Source organism: Hyperolius riggenbachi, chromosome 12 (assembly GCF_040937935.1).
Source record: "Hyperolius riggenbachi isolate aHypRig1 chromosome 12, aHypRig1.pri, whole genome shotgun sequence".
Taxonomy (NCBI): Eukaryota; Metazoa; Chordata; class Amphibia; order Anura; family Hyperoliidae; genus Hyperolius; species Hyperolius riggenbachi.
Window position 1 is genome coordinate 146828161 of NC_090657.1, and position 22290 is coordinate 146850450.

General features: G+C 42.1%; 1 protein-coding gene across 2 annotated transcripts in view; it reads left to right on the forward strand.

Annotated features, from left to right (window-relative positions):
- The window catches only part of LOC137541680 (protein-glutamine gamma-glutamyltransferase 5-like), a 147732-nt gene extending 125773 nt beyond the window's left edge, over positions 1-21959 (forward strand). For both annotated transcript variants that reach the window (XM_068263087.1, XM_068263086.1), the window contains exons 12-13: positions 14486-14622; positions 21683-21959. In XM_068263087.1, the coding sequence (XP_068119188.1) occupies positions 14486-14622; positions 21683-21833 (288 nt within the window). In that variant the 3' untranslated portion in view covers positions 21834-21959. The remainder of the gene's footprint in view (positions 1-14485; positions 14623-21682) is intronic.
- Positions 21960-22290: the final 331 nt, after the last annotated feature.

Below are 22290 nucleotides of genomic sequence, written 5' to 3' on the forward strand. Positions count from 1 at the left end.
TCTTCCCCATATATTGTGCTGGCATAATTTCCTCCATAAGAGGTGTGGCTACTAATCCCTTCATAAGGACAGCATGGTAAAATAATGGTTAGAGCTCTCACCTTGGAACGTTGGGTCCCTGGTTCGAATCCCAGCTAGGTCAACATCTGCAAGGAGTTTGTATGTTCTCCCTGTGTCTGCGTGGGTTTCCTCCCAGCACTCCAGTTTCCTCCCACATCCCAAAACATACAGATAAGTTAATTGGCTTCCCCCTAAATTGGCCCCAGACTATGATACATACACTACAGGATACCTAGACATAAGACTATGGTGGGGATTAGACTGTGAGCCCTGTGTGTAAGTGACAAGAAAATATATACACTGTACAGCACTGCGTGAGATGTCAGCGTTATATAAGTAATAAATAATCATTTTAAAAAACGTGCATCTACCTTCCTCCAATAACCCTCTAATGAAGCCCCCCCCCCCCCCTTTCTCCTTATCCCTTAACATGTGCTATGACCACCTCCCTTACCCCGCCCCATAGCTACTATGCCCTCCACTACCATTCTATTGAAAGTTGTAGGGCAGAGTAGGGCATTGACAGTAGTATATTTTGTGCTTTAGCACCATGTCCTTTCTTCCATACAGCTATAGAGATGTCGCAAACATAGAACTTCCGCAAATGTTTGCGAACCGCCATAGACTTTAATGGGCAGGTGAATTGTAAAACCTATAAAGACTCTTTCTGGCCACAAAAGTGATGGAAAAGTTTTTTCAAGAGGTCTAACACCTGGGCTGTGGCATGTTGTAGGGGATTCATGCCAAAAGTGCCACCAAAAATTATGGAGTTGATGCAAAGATGTGATTTCTGCCCATTAGGGATTAAAACCCATTACATTCCTACAAATAATGCACTGGAGTGGTACTGTGTGTGCAACTTAATGTAGCAACAATGGCAGTAGTGTGCACAGCTCTGGGTGTCAGTGGGCTGCGGAGTGCCATGCACAAAGAAATGCAATAGTACTGGACTGGAGTGGTTCTGTGCCTGCAATTTAATGAGGCAACAACAACAATAGCAGTAGTGTGCACACAGCTCTGGGTGTGGGCTGTGAGTGTCACACAGAGAAATGCAATAGAATACAGTGAAATAATTATGCACTGGAATGGTACTGTGCCTGCAACTTAATGTAGCAACAGCAGTACTGTGCACACAGCTCTGGGTGTCAGTGGACTGTGGAGTGTCACACAAAGAAAAACCACAGGAGACTGATGTACTAGCCCACAAGAGGGCTGTTTGGGGTGCTTTCACAGCAAGTAAGGAACAAGAACACAGGCCTAGCAAATGCTTTCCCTACCTATCTGCAGCAAGTTTGACCCTTACCCTGCTCTCACTCAGCAGCAGGAAGCAAATGAATCCAATATGGCCACCGCAACTGCTTCTTAATAGGGGGTTGGGGGGTCCAGGAGGGGGTGCTAGCTGATTGGCTTCCATAGGTCCACTGACTATGAGGTAAGGGGTCAAATTTGGCTCCATGATGATGTATAGGGGGCAGGTCGAACGCACCATATGTTTGCAGTTCGCCGAGAATGTGAATAGCGGAAATTTGCCAGGTGAACGCTGGTGAACTGTTTGGGGAATCTCTATACAGCTACCTGCTCGCTCTCTCCCCTTTTGTTCCCCAATCCTCCAGCATGTAACGTTACGTCACACAACATACGGAACTAGTCAGGTAAGATAAAGACTTGCTAAATGCAGTAGCATGTGGAGATACAATGTTTACAATGTTTACCGAGGTAGTTCAGTAGGGAGGGACCTTGGATCAGAAGGAAAGAATAAGCCAGCCCCTCCTCCCTACTGGCCCCCTGTTCTCCCAGTAAATATGCCATTGTAATGTCCATTGTAATGGAGGAAAGGGATGACTGCTGATGCTGCATCCATTTTCAGCTCTGTGCGACTGCTGTGACAGTCAAAATTGTCTTAGTGAAGAGGATTTCTCCACAACACTAATGAGAATGAAGAAACTGATATGAAAATGTGCCTGATTTACCGAACTCGTAAATCTTTGTAAATTGTGATTTCTTGACAATTCCTGAAGCATTTAACGTACAAGTCGGTAATTTACCTCACTAGTCGGTAATTTTAATTTTCTGTGTGATAATAGCTTTAGTGAATTGGAATTTGGGATTTTGATTAGTACAGTCAGCTGTTTTCAGCATTACCAAGTGCAATAATGCTTAGTGAATTGTGGCCGCTGAGTTCAAAAGGAGGTCAACAGATGCAGCTTGCATACCTCTTGCAACAGGATTCCTTTTGAATGGTGTTATCTCTTTTGGCATTAGTAATCAACATATTTTGGCATTATTATTGGAAACTCTTAGTGGCAGGATAAGGTAGCTGATTTGGAAATTAACTGGAACATGCATTACGTCGGTGAGACAGACTGTGCAGATTTTTATTGATACTCACAGGGGATGATTTTACTGGGGAGAGGGCTTATTTGTAATATATTTATGACTTTTTCTGGGAGTAGGACAAAAAAGTGCAGTAATCATCAACATAGCTACAGAGCCATGGGCCCCTGTGGACATTTTACTCCACCTCACCCTCCTAAGGGGAGAAGTGGCATAAGGACCATCATAGCAGCCATAGCTGCTGCTATAGGGCCCACAGCCAAGGGGGGTGTCACGGAACAGCCGTGAGAAACGAGAACGCAATTGCAATCGGTTTATTGCACTGATTGCCAGTGACGTGCTATATCTGGATTGATTGTGTAGGAGCATCTGCAGTCTTTTCTCAGCAGAGAGAGAGCATCAGCTTAACTGCAGGATGGCTCTTTTGATATGCTAATGACCAGGAACAAACCCCTGTGTTCAGGAGGCTTGTGTTTACTTTTCATTACCTCAGATAGATGTCACTAGGCTCACCAAATGGTCAGCCTATTCACAGCACTGCTACCCCCCAGACTGGCCGGAGCCATATTGACAGAAAAGAAAGCATGGAGTTTAGGATTTTGAGAATGTTTAAGCAATACCGTTCAGGTGAGAAATGTGAAAGTTATATCATTCTGCTGGTCCGGATCTTGTGAGTATTTTGAAATTAAATTGGGGCCACCGGCATAACCAGAACTCGGGGGATGCCCAAGTTTGGTATCATATGAACTGGCCTAGTCTGAGAAATATGAATATGTGATGGTCATGTGTGTGCGGAAAGCGGAAGCTGAGATATGACAAATGTCATATTTAATGGGCATAAAGCACCCATCCAGGGAGCTCACCGCCCCTGTCCAACCCCTGGGCTGTACTTGAGGCTCCACCCAAAGATGTGCATTGTTCAAAAGTGGTTGCGAGGGACTCCTCCCTCATTCCTCCATTTTCCACCTTCATGAACGCACGGCCACCGTGAGGAACAAGTGGTGGCCATTTTGCTTAGACTTTAAAATTGAGCTGAACAAAGGACTTTACCTAGGACTTTATGATTCTTCCCACAAAAAGGACATCTTTCCATGAAACATAGTATTTTTCCTCCTTTCTTTTATTTTTCATACTGGCTATTAATGTTTCAATAATTGTTGATTTTAATAATTGTCTGTATATACTAATTATCTATATTCAGCGCCGGCCCTAGACTTTTTGCCGCCTGAAGCAAATTTTGAAAATACAAATACTTACAATACAGTGGGCGGCATTGCAGGAAGTGACGTCAGTGGAGCGCACGCTGGATCGAGGAAGAGGTGAGTCCCACCCGCCCACTGCCTCTTACGAGTAGCGCTTCTGATCTATTTAAGGCTGGAGGGGAGCGGAGGACGGGGGACCCAGGCGAGGGAGGGGGGGGGGGGCCCGACCCCCCTCCCCACCGCTAGGCCCAATACCCCGTCCTGCCCGCTACCCCTCCAGCTCAGCGGTCGGCTCCCCGCACCCACCAATGGGCGGATGCCGCCCCTAGAAATGTGCCGCCTGAGGCAAAAGTTTCACCCCGCCTCATGAGCGGGCCGGCCCTGTTTATATTGCCCGTGAATAAAGACTTTATCAAAGTCATTCACTGTTCCGCTACCCTGCTCCTCAGCCTCACAAACTGAACCAGACTTCTGAAAAGACGCTACTATTGTACTGTTGTCACTAGCCAGACAGAATAGAGTGTGTTTAACCATTTCTATTTGCAGGACCAGTCAGTCGGGTCCACTGGCCCATACCAATGGTGGTGGTGGCAGATACCCTGAAATAGTGTGTAAAGTTGTATTTCCGTAACCCCACAGGCTCCCTTCTGGTCGGGCTGCTGCCCAAATTTCTGTCGGTTTCTGCGCAAAGATCGCGACCACAGCTTGCATGATCCGTGTGCTGAAACCAATTGGAAGGCAAATTGCGTTCCGACCACTAGGGCTCCTGTGACTGGGGGCCCAGTGCCAATGGAAATAATTGGGTCTGCAGAGCACAGGAGAGTAGTTATCTATACTGGGGGCTTCCTATACTTGGGGGCTATCTATAAATGGAGACCCCTCTGATAACCCATACAGGGGGGGGGGCTACATAATTTGGAGGTACCTCTGGCTACCTTTAGTGCTGAGCACTTGCCTACCTATAGTAGGGGGCTACCTGGGGCTAACTAATACTGGGTGTATCCCTGGCTAGGGGATTGTCTAATTCTGGGGGCACATCTGACTACCTAAAATGTGTGTGTGTGTGTGTGTGTGTGTGTGTGTGTGTGTGTGTGTGTGTGTGTGTGTGTGTGTGTGTGTGTGTGTGTATATATATATATATATATATATATATATATATGAAGGGGGAATGGGGCACAAAGGTGTCTTCATTTTTGTGGGGGCCCCAAAGTTTTGCTATGGGGCCTCATATTTTCTAGCTACGCCCCTGAGCAGGAGTAAATGGGGCAGGGAACAAATGTGGCTAATAGGTCCACAACTTGTTCTTCCAGATAGGGTTTATTGAGTCTATCGAGTCACGTGTTGCAAGTTTAAATTCCCCGTACATAGATTCGGTGTGTTGCAATTGCATAATAAACATCCAGTGCTCACATTCTATACAGCACTAGCTAGTGGATACAAAAGAAAAATAATGCTGGGAATACACGGCTCGATTCTAAGCCATTAAGATGGCTCAATAGATAATTTCCGACATGTCCGATCTCCCGCCTGATCGTTTCCGCGCTCAATTCCGGATTAAAGTGAATAGAAAAAGATAAGAAAAACGAGCGGAAGAAAAGAGAATTGACTGCAGAATCGAGCGGTGTGTACCACATGGGAAATCAGACACCATAAACAGATATATCTGAAAAAAAGGAAAAGAAACAGTAAAGGAAGAAGCTGGTATGGCAAAACATGCACAGGAATGTATGCCTAGGTACAAGCAATATCTGCTCTTCCTTCTGCATATTTCCTCTGTCTTTCAGTTACCCACTCCTATTCCAGATTCTGTATGATATTAATATTGGCTTCACAGCCAACTCTTGGTTCATGTCTTATTCATGCAACTGCTCATTTTAGTTTCAGGTATAACTTTCCTTCTCCCACTTCCTTCCCTGCTAGTGTTCCTCAAGGGTAAGTACTTGGACCTGTACTCTTTTCTTAAATAATACCACCTACCTTGGAACACTCATAGCCTTCTTCAGTCTGCAATACTATTTGTATACAGATAACACACAAATGTATCAGTCCCTTCCTGACTTGTCTCCCTCTGCATGGACAAGGTTTCATACTGCCTGCCAATTATCACCCCATGGATGGCTGAAAGGTATCTGAAAGTCAACCTGGGTAAAACCGAACGAATAATGTTCCTTCCTTACCTTAAAAACTTTAACCTAAGTCTTGCCATTTCCATCTGTGCAATAGTTTTAAATACGCCTCTTCCTAGCCCCAGAGACCACCTATTTCCTGGTGCCTGCTGTCATTTACATTTTGCTTCGAATAGCTATAGCTGGCTGAATAGTGTAATGGTTAAGGGCTCTGCCTCTGACACAGGAGGCCAGGGTTCGAACCTCGGCTCTGCCTGTTCAGTAAGCCAGCACCTATTCAGTAGGAGGCCTTAGGCAAGTCTCCCTAACACTGCTACTGCCTATAGAGCGCGTCCTAGTGGCGGCAGCTGTGGCACTTTGAGTCCGCCAGGAGAAAAGTGTGATATAAGTGTTTGTCTTTGTCTTTAGAATACTGCAACATACTCTTGTCTGGTATCTTACTAACTAGATTCTCATTTCTACAATTTATCATGCCTGCTAAACCTAGACTTGCCCATCATTCTACCACTGCTCAAATGCTGCACCACTCAAATCTTTGCATTGGTATCCATTTCACATCAGATTCAAATTTAAGCTACTGTGCTTTGTCTTTAAAATATTTTACTTCTTATGTACCACTTGTATTTCTGAACGTATGCATACACCACCCTCTCTTTTTTTCGAATGGCCATCTCATTAATTCCTTGCTCATAATTTATTTACATACTTGGCTCCAAGACTGATCTGAGGCTGCGTCCACTCTATGAAATTCCTTTCTGTTTTTACCTTCAGATATCTACACATGTCCTCAAAAACACTTTCAAATCACCTACCCTACCCATCATCCACTCTGTCTTGCAATGGTCATGAATAAGCTATAGAACAATAAAAATGGAGGTGTCAAAAATAACAAAGTTATTAAAAGCAGTCTAAAGTGGTTGGCTTAATGCCAAAGAACAACGGCTATGAAAGCATTAATAGTTTATTGTAGTGTCAAGGTGTATCACAGGAACCAGTCCTGCTTCATCTGCTTAAAATCAGTTGTATTCAATTGCTAAACAAACAGAGTAATGACACTTTGAACTTTTCAGAACTTAAACCGTATACGCAGTATTTTCACAGCCAGGTAGTGTTTTGCATTCTATTTACTTTCATGACACCATGCTGTATTTGACGCTTCTTATTTGCATAAGTAACAGCACTAGTTTTTATCGTAAGAAAACAGAGGTGCCAGCAGGATAAAAGGTAATAAAAATTTTAAAATTTGCTGGGAGGCAGTGGTGGACTTACCTCCAGAAAGCAGACTCAAAATACTGTCTGAATTACACAAATACATTTATTATTGGTACCCCAAAAGATGCAACGCGCAGGCACAGCCCGCTTCATCAGGCAATAAGATAGGGGACAAACAGTAGCTCGTCAGTAGCACGAATGGCACCTCTGTGACACTCTTTTGAGTCTGCTTTCCGGAGGTAAGTCCACCACTGCCTCCCAGCAAATGTTACAATTTTTATTACCTTTTATCCTGCTGGCGCCTCTGTTCTCTTACGATAATACTGTGTCCACCCCTGGTGGAGGGGTGACCTACCCCTACTTTCCTGATCTACAGAGAGCGACATCTTAATCCTGAGTGAGGACAGGTCTAATCTCCTCACCTGCATCTACAGTGGTTGCCTAAGAGGTTACCCATGTTTGTGAGTATATTCATCTCACACTTACATTTATCCACGGTTTCCAATACATACTATACTATATTGGGCTCTCGGTGTCTCCTATTTAGCACTAGTTTTTAACACTTGCAGTACAGGAAAACCAAAAGGGACATTTGTTTTCAATGGGGCAGTACATTTTTTTTTTAATGGGGCAGTACTATACAGTATGTGCATTTTATTATCTCTACCTGTGTTTATCTCATCATGTCACATGTCAGTTCAGGTATACTTTAAATGTACATACAGGATCTTCTCAAAAAATTAGCATATTGTGATAAAGTTCATTATTTTCTGTAATGTACTGATAAACATTAGACTTTCATATATTTTAGATTCAAATACACACAACTGAAGTAGTTCAAGCCTTTTATTGTTTTAATATTGATGATTTTGGCATACAGCTCATGAAAACCCAAAATTCCTATTTCAAAAAATTAGCATATTTCACCCAACCAATAAAAGAAAAGTGTTTTTAAAACAAAAAAAGTCAACCTTCAAATAATTATGTTCAGTTATGCACTCAATACTTGGTCGGGAATCCTTTTGCAGAAATGACTGCTTCAATGCGGCGTGGCATGGAGGCAATCAGCCTGTGGCACTGCTCAGGTGTTATGGAGGCCCAGGATGCTTCGATAGCGGCCTTAAGCTCATCGAGAGTGTTGGGTCTTGCGTCTCTCAACTTTCTCTTCACAATATCCCACAGATTCTCTATGGGGTTCAGGTTAGGAGAGTTGGCAGGCAAATTGAGCACAGTAATACCATGGTCAGTAAACCATTTACCAGTGGTTTTGGCACTGTGAGCAGGTTCCGGGTCGTGCTGAAAAATGAAATTTTCATCTCCATAAAGCTTTTCAGCAGATGGAAGCATGAACCCACTTTTGAACCAGAAACAGCGGCAGAAGCACCTGACCTGGGCTACAGAGAAGCAGCACTGGACTGTTGCTCAGTGGTCCAAAGTACTTTTTTTGCATGAAAGCAACTTTTACATGTCATTCGGAAATCAAGGTGCCAGAGTCTGGAGGAAGACTGGGGAGAGGGAAATGCCAAATGCCTGAAGTCCAGTGACAACTACCCACAGTCAGTGATGGTCTGGGGTGCCATGTCAGCTGCTGGTGTTGGTCCACTGTGTTTTATCAATGGCAGGGTCAATGCAGCTAGCTATCAGGAGATTTTGGAGCACTTCATGCTTCCATCTGTTGAAAAGCTTTATGGAGATGAAGATTTCATTTTTCAGCACGACCTGGCACCTGCTCACAGTGCCAAAACCACTGGTAAATGGTTTACTGACCATGGTATTACTGTGTTCAATTGGCCTGCCAACTCTCCTGACCTGAACTACATAGAGAATCTGTGGGATATTGTGAAGAGAAAGTTGAGAGACGCAAGACCCAACACTCTGGATGAGCTTAAGGCCGCTATCGAAGCATCCTGGGCCTCCATAACACCTGAGCAGTGCCACAGGCTGATTGCCTCCATGCCACGCCGCATTGAAGCAGTCATTTCTGCAAAAGGATTCCTGACCAAGTATTGAGTGCATAACTGAACATAATTATTTGAAGGTTGACTTTTTTTGTTTTAAAAACACTTTTCTTTTATTGGTCGGATGAAATATGCTAATTTTTTGAGATAGGAATTTGGGGTTTTCATGAGCTGTATGCCAAAATCATCAATATTAAAACAATAAAAGGCTTGAACTACTTCAGTTGTGTGTATTTGAATCTAAAATATATGAAAGTCTAACGTTTATCAGTACATTACAGAAAATAATGAACTTTATCACAATATGCTAATTTTTTTTAGAAGATCCTGTATAGGAATAGTTAAACTCTCCAAAAAAATGCACCTTCAAAACCAGTTTAAAGTTTGCTATATTTTGCTTTCTGGGTAGAAAGATCTAGCTCTTGGAGCAGATACTGACACACCAGAGTTAATTTCGCACACTGTGTGGGCGTCATTAAATTCCAGGTCTCTGTGTTGAAACTGCTCCTCTCAGACTTGGGTTTCCCACGCAGCAAATACAAGAATACAGGGCACATTACCAGTTCCAGTTTTCATTTGTTTCATTTATTGATTTTGAAAGCAGACATCATTTCTAAGAAACTGCTGCAACTCAAACATGAGATGCATTGAAGACTAGATGTATTTATTTTTTTAAACATAAGGCAGTATTTAATCAAAGTATTATTGGTATATCTATTTTTTTTTCTATTTCAACTTTAATTGTAAAATGTTAAAACCTTTTTCATGCATTTATAGATACTGCATACATTTGGTTGTTAGTAATCTATGTATGCTGCATAATTTTATATCTGTTTACAATGCATCATTTTGTTGTTCTATATTGCCTTCCTAACTTGTATAAATTTAGTTTACACTAAAAAGACTATTTTAACAAATTATTTACTTATATATTGCACTTAATTTTAAGAAAGATATTCATTTTAAGCATTGACATAAAAACAGAGAACCTCTACCTATGTGAGGTCTGTCAAATTTGGCTAAATTACAAAATTAACCTCGAAAAACATTTAACTGTACTAATATTATTAATATTATTATTGTTGTTATTATGGTCATTATTGTTATTATTATTTTAAATAGTGTTAGCTATTTTTCCATATCACCCTTTTAAAGGAACACTGAATAAATTGTATCATTAACATCTAGACTATGTCTAAAAATGTTGTCATAAAATGGAAAAAATAACTAAGGACACGTTTACTAAACATGAAGAAATCCATTTGTAGTCTTTATGAAATAAGTGTTTGAATTTCCAATCAAATAAACTAGGGATCACCTTGTCCTGATCAACACCAGACAAAGTCTGCAGAGATCACCAGAAAACAGCAGGCAATGCTGCATTTGTAACAATGCAGCTCATACAGAAAATCTTTCTTTACAAGATGCTACAAGTTGTAATAATTTGAAAAGTTAAACATGAAGATCGAATTTAATAATTAGGCTGTTAATAAATAAAACAGCCACAGTCAATTTTTTTATATGTGTCCATTATTTTACAGGCAAAGTCAGTAACCCCATATTTGTATGAACATTTGCAAATGAGTGTGCGAAGGGTTACTGACTGGCCATCTTGCTAGCTACAGCCCCTTCAGCACCAACTTATTTAAGTGTCCTAACCTGGGACAAAGTGCCTGGATTTATTTGTTTTTCTCATTATTTTACAGGGACATAATTAATTATGTTTATTATTTTAAATTACCATTCATTTATTCAAATATTGATTTCTAATTTAATTTCAACAAACAATATTTTAAAATACATTTTTGACAGTATTCCGTTTTTTTCACCTCTAGATTTATTTATTTATTAGGGAGAAATTGTTAGAAATATCTTTGCTTCTGAAGCCAGAGATCAGTATAAATAATACAAAAACGAATGTCTTTATCATAATCTCTGCTCACGTTTATTACTGTACAGCTAGAGGAATGTGAAAAAGTCCTAAATCCAGGCTTTGTTATATTTGCATATGCAAGTCCATGCATGCATGCATGCATGTGCATGTTCTTGCCTAAACACAATACTTTTTTTGTAAGTAAACAGTTGGCATTTGCAGAAAAGCAGTGTCATTGCTGGCTATGCAGTATTGTGTAACTGTGCAACAGTATCCATGAGCTCCACTTTATTTCAATGAACAGAGGCAGAGAATTATTTTATTGGCTATTGAGTTTAGTAAGGCCTCTTTTTCACGGGCAGTTGAACTGTGTGCTCAGCGGGCAGTTGAACTATGTGCTCAGCAAGCAGTTGCCAGGCAGAAGTGAGCAGTTACCATGCAGCAGCAAGCAGTTGGAAGAGTTTGAGAAGCATTTCACTGCTAATAAACTGCCCATGGATAAGAGGCCTGATGCCTCTTTTCCACCGACTGTTGATAGGCAGTGAATGCCTCTCATACTCTCTCAACTACTCATTGCTGCCTGGTAACTGCTTGTTGCTGCCTGGTTACTGCTCACTGTTTGCCTGGTAACTGCTTGCTGAGCACACAGTTCAACAGTCCATGGAAAAGAGGCCTAGGCTGGATCCATACTTGTTTATCATTTTTCTGTGTCAATTTTTTCTACATAAGTTGTCTGACAGTGCTGCATTGCTATCAATTGTTTTTTTGCATGTGAAAAACGCATTCAAGTGTGAACTATCCCATTGATTAACATTAGTTCTCAGTTTTCCTGTTCAGAAAATGCATAGATAAACTGACCATTGTGGACAGGCCCTTAGATAAGGTTTGTGGAATAGAATGACTTTCTGGTAACAACAATAAATGTTTACATAAAATTGCACAAACATGAACAGTTCTAAATTAGAATAAATCTGTTCTATGGGTCACAATTGGATGATGAGGATCCTGGCATGTTGCTAGGGCTCATGTCCTGTCATTTATACAAGTGTAGCGAGTTAATTAAATTAGGCAGAATAAATGATATGCACGGGCATGGTGGCACAGGGGATAGCATACTTGCCATGCAGTGGTAGAGTCCCAAGTTTTAATGTTGGCCAGGATGCTATAGGCATGAAGTTGGTATGCTTTACCTGTGTTTATGGTTTGAGGGAAGAAACCTGGTTGCCCACAGAAATCTCACACAAACATACTGATAAGTTAATTGGTCTAAATTGCCTTTAAACTATGGAAGACATTTGACCATCAGTAAAGTAGGGTTAAAAAAAACAGGAAGCCTTGGTTGCTGGGGGCCTTAAAGATTTTTTTAAGGTGTGAAAACATCACCTGTAATAACATTTCCAAGAAAAGTGAATAGATTGCTTAACATAGGATCCATCGACATGCCCATTCGTCTGTTGTGGTCTGTTCCTTAATTCAGGCTGTTTATGCCAGCCTAACACATCTTTTACAGCACTTTACAGAGTACATAGTCATGTCATTGCAGGTGATAACGCACCATACAAAAAATATCTTTTAAGCCCCCAGCAAGCAAGGAAATACTCAATTTCACTTACCTGGGCCTTCCTCCAGACCGCCATAGGCCACGAGGTTCCCCGGAATCCTCTTGGCTCCTCTCCGTGTCCCGCCAGCGGTTCCTGTTACTCTTCCTGAATCCCGATGCTCGTCGTTATCAAGCTGGCTGCTACACATCATCATGGTGGCCGGCGTGACAGGCCTGAGCATGCACCGCCTACGGTGGGCTGGAGGAAGCCCCAGGTAAGTGACATTTTTGAATTTAGGTTACTTCTCAGGTTAGAAAACTCAGGAGAAAACTGTTGCATCATATACTATATTTTATAAGTGATTTAACTCCACTGTCAATGTCCACTGCTATATGTTCTATGACGTATTATTTTGACATTCATTATTTTCTGATTATCTTGCCTATATGTACAAGTACATGTCAATTATTAGGAACATTGATACCGCATGCTGAGAATCAAAGACATATGTGATTTGCAGAGAGATTGATTTCTGATCTGCCCTACTGCATTTTTTTATTATTAAATTTTATATATATATATATATATATTGTTTGAAACAGGTAATGCCCATCAAAACTAATGTTGGAAACTTCACCAGGGCTTACCGAATTCATGCTTTTTTGGAATGACTAAGTTGTTTGTAAGGCCATATATAACATGCACTTCCTGTGAAAGTAATGCTTTTTCCTTCCCTTACTATTGACTTCCTTGCTATTAATTTTTTGAAATTGTCAGAATGAAATTGAAATAAACAAGTTCCTTGTTTAAGCTCAATGCCAAAACCCCCTCTAATGATATGCCATTGATCACATCATTTAGCATTCATTTAGCATATTCAGTCCACATGTGGTGGTTTCATGTACCATTGGCAGTCATGCTGTCCATGGCTCCACTTCTTTATCTCCCATAGTGCCTACCTCTCTACTTTGCCATGGCCATTAGAAGAGGGACCAGATATGTTGCCTGCATCTCCCTGCACACCTCTTCATCTAAACAGTTGCCTGGCACTGCAGAAAGACAGCAGTGGCAATGTGCTGCAGCTGAACTGGTAGACTACATTGATTTGGAAGAAGGGAGGAGCTAGCTCAACTTCCAGGAGAACAGTGAGCTTTAGGCGTGTAGCTCTTGTCATGCTACTTATTTTTTTGTAGCAGAGGATATTGCATTATTTACTTTTTCAGAAATATCCCATCATATGCCTTCTCCCTTCTATTTTAACACTGACCTTCCCATCTTTTAATGTTCAACAATAACCTTCCACTCCAATCATAACCTTTCCCTCTTCACTCCTGACACTAACCTCCCCCTATCCACTCCTAATACTAACCCCCCTCCACTCCTGAAACTAACCGCCCCCCTCCACTCCTTATACTAACCCCCCTCCACTTTTTTTCCCCCTTTTTTAATTTTAAAGACAATCAGCATGTTCTGTTGGAACGGGGCCCAAGCAATTTGAAATCAGCTTCATCAGCACGCTCTTTTGTTTGGACGTAATTTGCATCATAGTCCGCTTAAATTTTAATTATACTTCTTCTTAATTTGGACCCCATAATACATACACTATTTACAATTAACTACAACTAGACAAAAAACAAAACAAAAAAATACAGTTGCAGACCAAAGAGTAAGATAATTTACTATCTATACCTAGTAAATTGTGGATGTCTTAATCAGAGCAAAAACTAATTGGCCAACTTAGGCTAATTCTCTACCACTTCAAACACTAACCTCCCCCTCTCCACTTTTAATACTACCCCCCCTCCACTCCTAACACTAACACCCCCCTCTCCTCTTCTAATATTAACGGCCCCTCCACTCCTAACAGTAACCTACCCCTCTCCATTCCTAACACTGACCTACATACTCTCAACTCCTAACAATAACCTCCTCCCTTGTTGTTGCCGCTATATGGCTGGTGATAAGGGAGTCCATGGTGGGCCTCATGGAAGTTTTACCTCAGATTTCCATGTTGTTGTGGATTGGAGTTATCCCATCTAAATCTCTATTTGATAAATATGAGAAATATAACATACTACCACTGCCTAAAGTATAGTGTATTCATAAGGATTAATAAGTATTAATTAGGATATTTGTCAACAGCATGGTAATATACTTCTATAACTGATTACCCCATTAGATTTATGGAACTCCACAGCTTAACCAGCCTCTGAATGTCATCCTGTCCATTTCCAACCCTTTCAATGAAGTCTTAAGTAACTGTGTGATGACCGCAGAGGGCACAGGTCTATTCCCAGGAGGCCCTGTCACAGTACAGTAAGTATAATCTTCTTTATATGTTTAATGACTTAAAGGACTATTTAGAAAGAAGTGGATTTAGCTAACAAATCCTTACTTCTTTATTCATGGTTTTAAGCAGATATCCATATTTATAATAGGACCATCTGATATTCTTTGCAATGGTGACAAGTGTATTGATCTGCTGATGCAATTACTCTGGCATCCATCTGCTCCATTAATTTCAATGGAGCTTCTAATCTTAAAGGAACACTATCAATAATCAAGTGTTTTAAAATTACGATGTATAAAGAATGTCTAAAGAGCTGTGTAAGCATTTTCCTACTTTTCATGTTAAATATTAGAGGCAAAAGCTGTAATTCATTGTGTGTGTGTGTGTGTTTTAACTGCATTGGAACAAATTATTAACAAATGGGGAGTCTGTGCTTTGTGAGAAATGTGACGCAACCAGTCCTGCTCTCTACATGTCTCAGGTTTCTTGGTATCAGGTTTCACACACAATTACAAATGTTTACTTTATGCATTGCTTTATTAATAAGATACATTGGCTTCAATTCATCAAAGGGTGTTCGATAACAAAACCCCAGTCCTTAAAATACCGCATTCGGTATTTTAGGCCCGGTTCACATTAGCGGTTGTTTGCCAAACGGACCGGATGACCTGACCGGATCCGGACCGGATCCGGATCGGAACCGTACGGTTCTGATCCGGATCCGATCCGGATCCGGTCAGGTTGCATCAGGTGGTAATCAGGATGCGATCCGGATCCGTTTGGCAAAATATACGTAAAAAAAAAAAAAAATGTTGGGGTCTGGGAGGTCAGCAGAAGGGGGACCTGTGGAATCAGTCCCTCTGCTGTTTAGCACTCACCTCCACCTCCGACATGCTGCCAACATCCTGCCAACACCTCCAGCTCGTGCTGCTCCACTCCAAAATGCTTGCCCATGTGTCCCCAGCCAATATCGCCGCAAAAATCCGCATAGGAAGTGGGGTAGAAGATCCGGATTTCTCAGCCAGTGTGTTGTGCGGCCTCCGGTTCCCATTTGTTTGTATTGGCCGGATGGTGCAGTCCGGCTCCGCCCCGGATACGGCTGCCGGAGGGGCCGGATGAAAAAATAGCGCATGTTGGAACGGAGGCCGGAGTCCGGATCCGGCCCGGATCCGGCCCGGCTCCGGTTCTGCAGAACGGACCCATGTGAACGGACGCATAGGCTTTAATTGCTATGCCGTGCGTCCGTTCCGTCCGTTCTGCAGGCGGTGCGGCTCCGGCACGGCGATTCCGGAGGGCCACCGCAAGTGTGAACCGGGCCTTACACTTCACTGTGCTAATTCATCAATATTTTCACAAGTATGGTAGAGGTTCCTTAAGTTACCGAACTACTAGGCTTCAATTCATCAAAGGCTGTTCGATAACAGCAGAGTGGTGCAGAGAAGCTTGGAATGTCCCTGTGTTGTTACAAGCTGATTACAATAGAAGGCATCCAGACATCCCTTTAGATGTAAACATGTTTTATATTTACTGTTATTTATACTGCCTCTGCTGCTCTGAGTATAAATCAGTCTTTCTTAACATTTTACTTATTTGCCACAACGTAGATGAACTTCCTGGAGACATTACAAATGCCATGCTTGGTGATTTCACCACCAGCATCTTTGCATTTTCAAACAGGGACTCACAGGGTTACACCACCGAAGGGTATCTGGGGATATCTTTTGTCCCGTTCTCTCTGCTCACTGCCTGGGGGGTCTGAAAGCTTGTGTGGAGAAGCCTGTGTGACCTATCAGCGGCACTTGCAGGAGAACAGGGGCTGTTTCTATTGGCTGCCTGCTCCTGTTAATCATGAAAACATTCACACAGAAGGCTTTCGAAGCTTGTTAGGACAGGGGAGAGCTGGAGATAAACACCGAATGTGTTAGCGAATGTGGTAACCTTGATGAATTAACATTGTTGAGCACATGTCGGTAATTTATCTCATTGCTCTGTCATTTCAGCTTCTCATTCGGTAACAGCTTTGATGAATTAACATTTTCTAAAGTGCTCCGTTAAGTCAGCTGTTTTCAGCATTACCGAATGCGGTAATGCTTGATGAATTGAAGCCATTTCCTCTTCTCTCAGTGCATTATTCTCCTCAGTGCATTATTCTCCTCAAGACAACTCATTCAGAGAGACAAGCAGCTGCAGCTAGTGAGACCTGTCATCTGCTAAAGATATAAAGTACACGCAGGGTACTGATGTAAGGAGAGCGATTCCCCTGTCCCCTCATGATTCACTGGTCCGTCACCATGGCATGTCACCCTCGCTCAGTGAATTAGATATACAGCAGTACGTCTGATTTTTCCAAACGAACGGTTGTGACGTCAAATCGGGCGTGTGTACAAATGGTCGTACAGCTGATAACTGTAAGAAACATGGAGGAAGCAGCTGCGGGCAGTCTGGCGTCCTCCGCAGCTGCCTCCATTCCTCTGCCTAGTGTGTCACCCATGTGTCACGGGTTTGTCAGCTGCACATAGGGTTGCATTGTCGCGTGCGCGCGCGCGCACAGACAGGACCTTTATGCGGGGAGGAGGCGCGTCAGCTGACCAGAGGGTTGGCTGACGTCAGAGGAGACGTTCGCCGCTCCTCATTGGCTCAGAGGAGTGGGCGTGCCAATTGGGTGTCCTCTGCTTCTTAAGCCTCTCGGCTTCACTTGCAAACTGTCTGCTGTTGCGAATACTACGTGTTAGCGCTCAGACCTTAGATAGATCCGGTGTGCTTTGATCCGGGAGGAAACCGGGGATTTCACACTAGATAGGAATACTATTGTTTGCATTGCTCTTCATTGATATCTGTGTATGACTGTGGCCAGATTCTGACCTTTCTCTCATTTACTGTCTCTGTACTTCTGCCCATCTGATCTTGTTGCTGACTCAGCCTGTAGAACCACCTTCCTATTGCTTTCTGATTCTGTACTGTGATTACTTGTCTGTTGCTGACCTTGCCTGTCTGACCTCGCCTCCCCACCAGAGAGCCCTGATCTCTGATGAGGGCCTCTGTACTGATAGTACCCACCAGCTCCTCTGGTGAGGGCTACTGTACTGATAGTACCCACCAGCTCCTCTGGTGAGGGCCTCTGTACTGATAGTACTCACCAGATCCTCTAGTGAGGGCCTCTGTACTGATAAGTACCCACCAGCTCCTCTGGTGAGGGCTTCTGTACTGATAGTACCCACCAGCTCCTCTGGTGAGGGCCTCTGTACTGATAGTACCCACCAGCTCCTCTGGTGAGGGCCTCTGTACTGATAGTACCCACCAGCTCCTCTGGTGAGGCCCTCTGTACTGATAGTACTCACCTGCTCCTCTGGTGAGGGCCTCTGTACTGATAAGTACCCACCAGCTCCTCTGGTGAGGGCTTCTGTACTGATAGTACCCTCCAGCTCCTCTGGTGAGGGCCTCTGTACTGATAATACCCACCAGCTCCTCTGGTGAGGGCCACTGTACTGATAATACCCACCAGATCCTCTGGTGAAGACTTGCTATGTATCAAGTACTACTGTTGCACCAAGCACTATACATTGTATATCTCCTGTGTGTGGCTACACCTGTTACACCATCTGTATTTGTTGTCACGCCAGCTTTTGATATACCAGCATTATAGGTGATTCTGCCGATCACCTTATAATCAGGTATATATCTGCATTATAGGTGATACTGCAGATCAACTAATAATCAGAATTCTGCCTCTTGCTGACATAGATCGTTACAATAACCCTGGTTTTGACGGATCCACTTAGTGGATCAGCTCAAATCCAGTCTTATCAGCTGAACGATCGTTTGTACACACACCCGATTTGACGTCCAAACGACTGGTCATTTGGAAAAATCGGACCTGTGTATGTACCTTTAACTATTCCAGTTTAAACAATATGTTAATTGGTAGTTCCTTTAAGTGGCAAAAAACTGATAGTTAACAATAGGGATGTAAAAATTGGACAGCAGACTACCACCATCTAAAGTGAGGAGCTGTGCAAAAAGTTGTAAAAGAGTGTTTGGACTAAAACTCCCTGGTCTATAATGTGATCCATTGAAGTCAATAGCATTCTCCACTTTAAGGAAGGGGTTAGAGGATACCTGACCTGAGGCAAAGCTACCTTAGGTAATCACAGAGGTATGTTCATGTTGAATCCACATACCTCTGTGCCTTGTCCATTTCTCTCCTTGTTAAACACAGTCCCCATAATCACTGCTTACAAGGAGTGAATACGTGACTACGGGATCCAAGGGGAACAAGGAGAGGAACAGACAATGCACAGAGGTATGTGGATCCAGCATGAGCATACATACCACCGTGCCTTACCTAGCTGTGCTTAGATAGCTTTGACTCAAGTCTGGTGTGCTTTATTGTAAATGGGTTGGTTAATGTAAAAAATAGGGCATCAGGAAGGGAGATATATAATGAGGGATAGGTTAACCTATCATATTGATAGGTTAGTTGAAAGTAGGGAGGGGTTGACAGACTAAACCACTGGCAAAAAAATCTTGTTGCATGGCTTTAATTTTACCATTTCAGACGCCCAGATGTGATCCTCACGTCCAGGCGGCTGCTCTGCCGGGGTGCCGTGCCTCGGCGTGATCGCGGGTGTGCCCCCGTGCTGTCCCCCGGTAGCCCTGGGATCAGTGAACGGGAACATTGTTCCCGATCACCGATCCGTGTCTCCAGCAGAAAAAACGATGAGCTCTTACCATAGGCCGCAGTCTTTCTGCAAAAAAAAGTTTCCCCGTCCTCCTTGTGCTTCCGGTTAGCGAGAAGCACAAGATAAAAAAAACCTCAAGGTGGCCATCTTGTGGCCAAATAGTAAAAGGGAGGCTTGCTGGATGGACAGGTTGGGGACTCAGACACCAGGGGGGTTAAATGAGGATTTCAGCCTCAGATGTTTTTTGTAATCCTCTCCAATATGTTGCTGCGCTTTCCTCTTTTTACCCTAGTAAGGGACTTGTAACTTTAAGTAGTGTGCCCACCCCCAAGAGGGGTGTGTGTTATTTGAATGTCTATATAAGCTTGTGAAAAGTATGTGAGCTTCAGCATTTGATAAAGGGCTCTTGCCCGAAACGTCATGCTGTTGCATTGCTGTTGTACAGCTGCTACTATGATGCAATAAATCACTGATATGCACTTTAAAGGGTCGAGTTCTGCCGGGATCATTTCTTTATTGGATCATTCAGCTGAGGAGTGATGGACCTCTAACCTGCATAGGACTCCCCAAAATATATACCAGTAAATCCAGAGGCGGGCAGATATTACACAGATTGCAAATAGTAAAACTACATCTACAAACATTTTTGAAGGGAATTTACACAGATTTTAACATTTAAAATTAACTGTTTATTTCTCACACCAAAATATTACCCAAATAAATGTTTTAATGAAAAAAAAAATACAATAAAAAACAAAACAAAAAAAAACCAAATAGTTACCTAAGGGTCTGAACTTTGTAAATATGCATGTGAAGGGGGTATACTACGATTTTTTTTTTTAATTATAAGCGTGTAAATAGTGATGGACACAAAACGGAAAAATGCACCTTTATTTCCAAATAAAATATTGGCGCCATACATTGTGATAGGGACAAAATTTAAATGGTGTCATAACCGAAACAAACAGGCAAATAAAATACATAGGTTTTAATTATGGTAGCATGGATTATTTTAAAGCTATAATGGACGAAAACTGTAAAATAATAATTTTTTCCATTTTTTTTCTTATTAATCCTGTTAAAATGCGATTATAAAAAAAATAATTCTTAAAATGTACCACCCAAACAAAGCTCAATTAGTGGCGGAAAAAACAAGATATAGATCAATAATTTGTGATAAGTAGTGATGACGTTATTAGTGAATGAATGGGAGGTGAAAATTGCTCTGATGCATAAGGTGAAAAATCCCTGGGCTGAAATGGTTAAACTGCGTAGCTGTAGCCCTATGCTGGCTTCAAGATAAGCCTAGCCTATACCAAATCTAGGCATACCCCCCAATAATATTTTATGTAGCTACTTAAGCAGGGATGCTACAAACAGAACAGAACACACACACACACACACACACACACACACACACACACACACACACACACACACACCTCTTCCACCACTGGCTTGGCAAATAATGAGCTCTCTGTCCCTAGACTTGTGCAAAGGACAAGAGGATATGAACTGTGTATGGAGGAAAAAAGCCATCTATTTAGGAAGGGGTTCTCTATATTAAGAGTTGTTAAAATGTGGATTATGTTGCAACTGGAAACAGTTATGACAAATTCTATTTCTGCATCGAAAAGAGGTTTAGGTGCTTTCCTTGCATTGAAGGATATTCATGGCTATAATTACTAGCTAAATCCCAGCAAAGTTGATTCAGAGAGGGAGTTTATCTGTCTGCCATCTGAAGTCAGAGGGGATTTTTTTCCCCTTAAAGGTAACTTGGTCAAAGCCTTGTAAGGGCCCTTTTCCACTAGCAATCGCTAGCGTTCACGCTAAACGCTAGCGATTGCTGAATCGCAAGTGCAGGAAACTTCCCGGCGATTGCGTTCACGATTTTGCTATGCAATGCACTGCATAGCAAAATCGCGGCAAAGATCGCTCCGCGGTGCGATCGCGTTTGAGTCAAAAACGGATTGCGGTAGTGGAAATTACCTACCGCGATTCCTATGTTAAAAAGCAAACCATAGCGATTTCAAAATCACTAGCGGTTTGCGATTTTGCGATTCAGCATCGCAAACGCCGCTAGTGGAAAAGGGCCCTAAGGGTTTTTTCTTGCCTTCCCCTGGATCCACTGTGATATGTGAGGGTGCAGAAGAGGAAGATGCCTAATTCTCACTTTTTTAGGTTTTTCTTCAATGTTCGGACCAAACTCACTAAGTAGCCAACAGGTTTAAGTTGTGAACTGAAACAAAACATTCTGATTGGTTGGCCTGGAAAGCTAGTCTAATTTTAGTCTTTTTTTTTGCACTAGTCTTGATACATTTATTTTACAGATTATATTTATTATATAAAGGAATCCTTTGGTACAGTCCTCAGTTTCATGATACCGTGTTATTTTTGCTTTCCTTAGCATGGACCAGATATTTCCTCACCGAGTTGGCTTTGTACGGATGTTCTGTGTTCCATCTAAGACAGGAGACCTGCAGCTTGAAGCCAGCTTCTCCTGTAACCAAATCAGATATGTGAAAGGAAGTACAATGATCCAAGTACCCTGGAAATAATGGTTATTAAACCACCAAAGGTGATGCCGCCTACAAATTGATTCAGGAGCCTTATTGACAATTTAATAAAAGGACACGTGTTCTCAAATGTTTATACAACTTTTTTCATATATGTAATAAAATACTAAAGTGAGATTTAATCATAGAATAAAATGATTGTTCTATCATAAAACACTACTGCAATATTTATTCAATGAGATGTACCATACTTCTTTGCTTGGTGGAAAAAAAATGTAAAAAAATCAGCTACTGACTTAATTTACTTAGGATCTCTGGGCCCTAGTGCAAGTTTTACAGTGGGCCCCCTCAAGTGCTCTATACCTCACAATTGATATGGAGCACCAAAACCTGCCAAGGATAGCTGCAGTGTCAATATGGGTGTTAGAAGGGGAGGTGGGATGAACAGTCTACTAATGGTCACAACTAATCAAAGCACATATAGAGATGATCATTACCA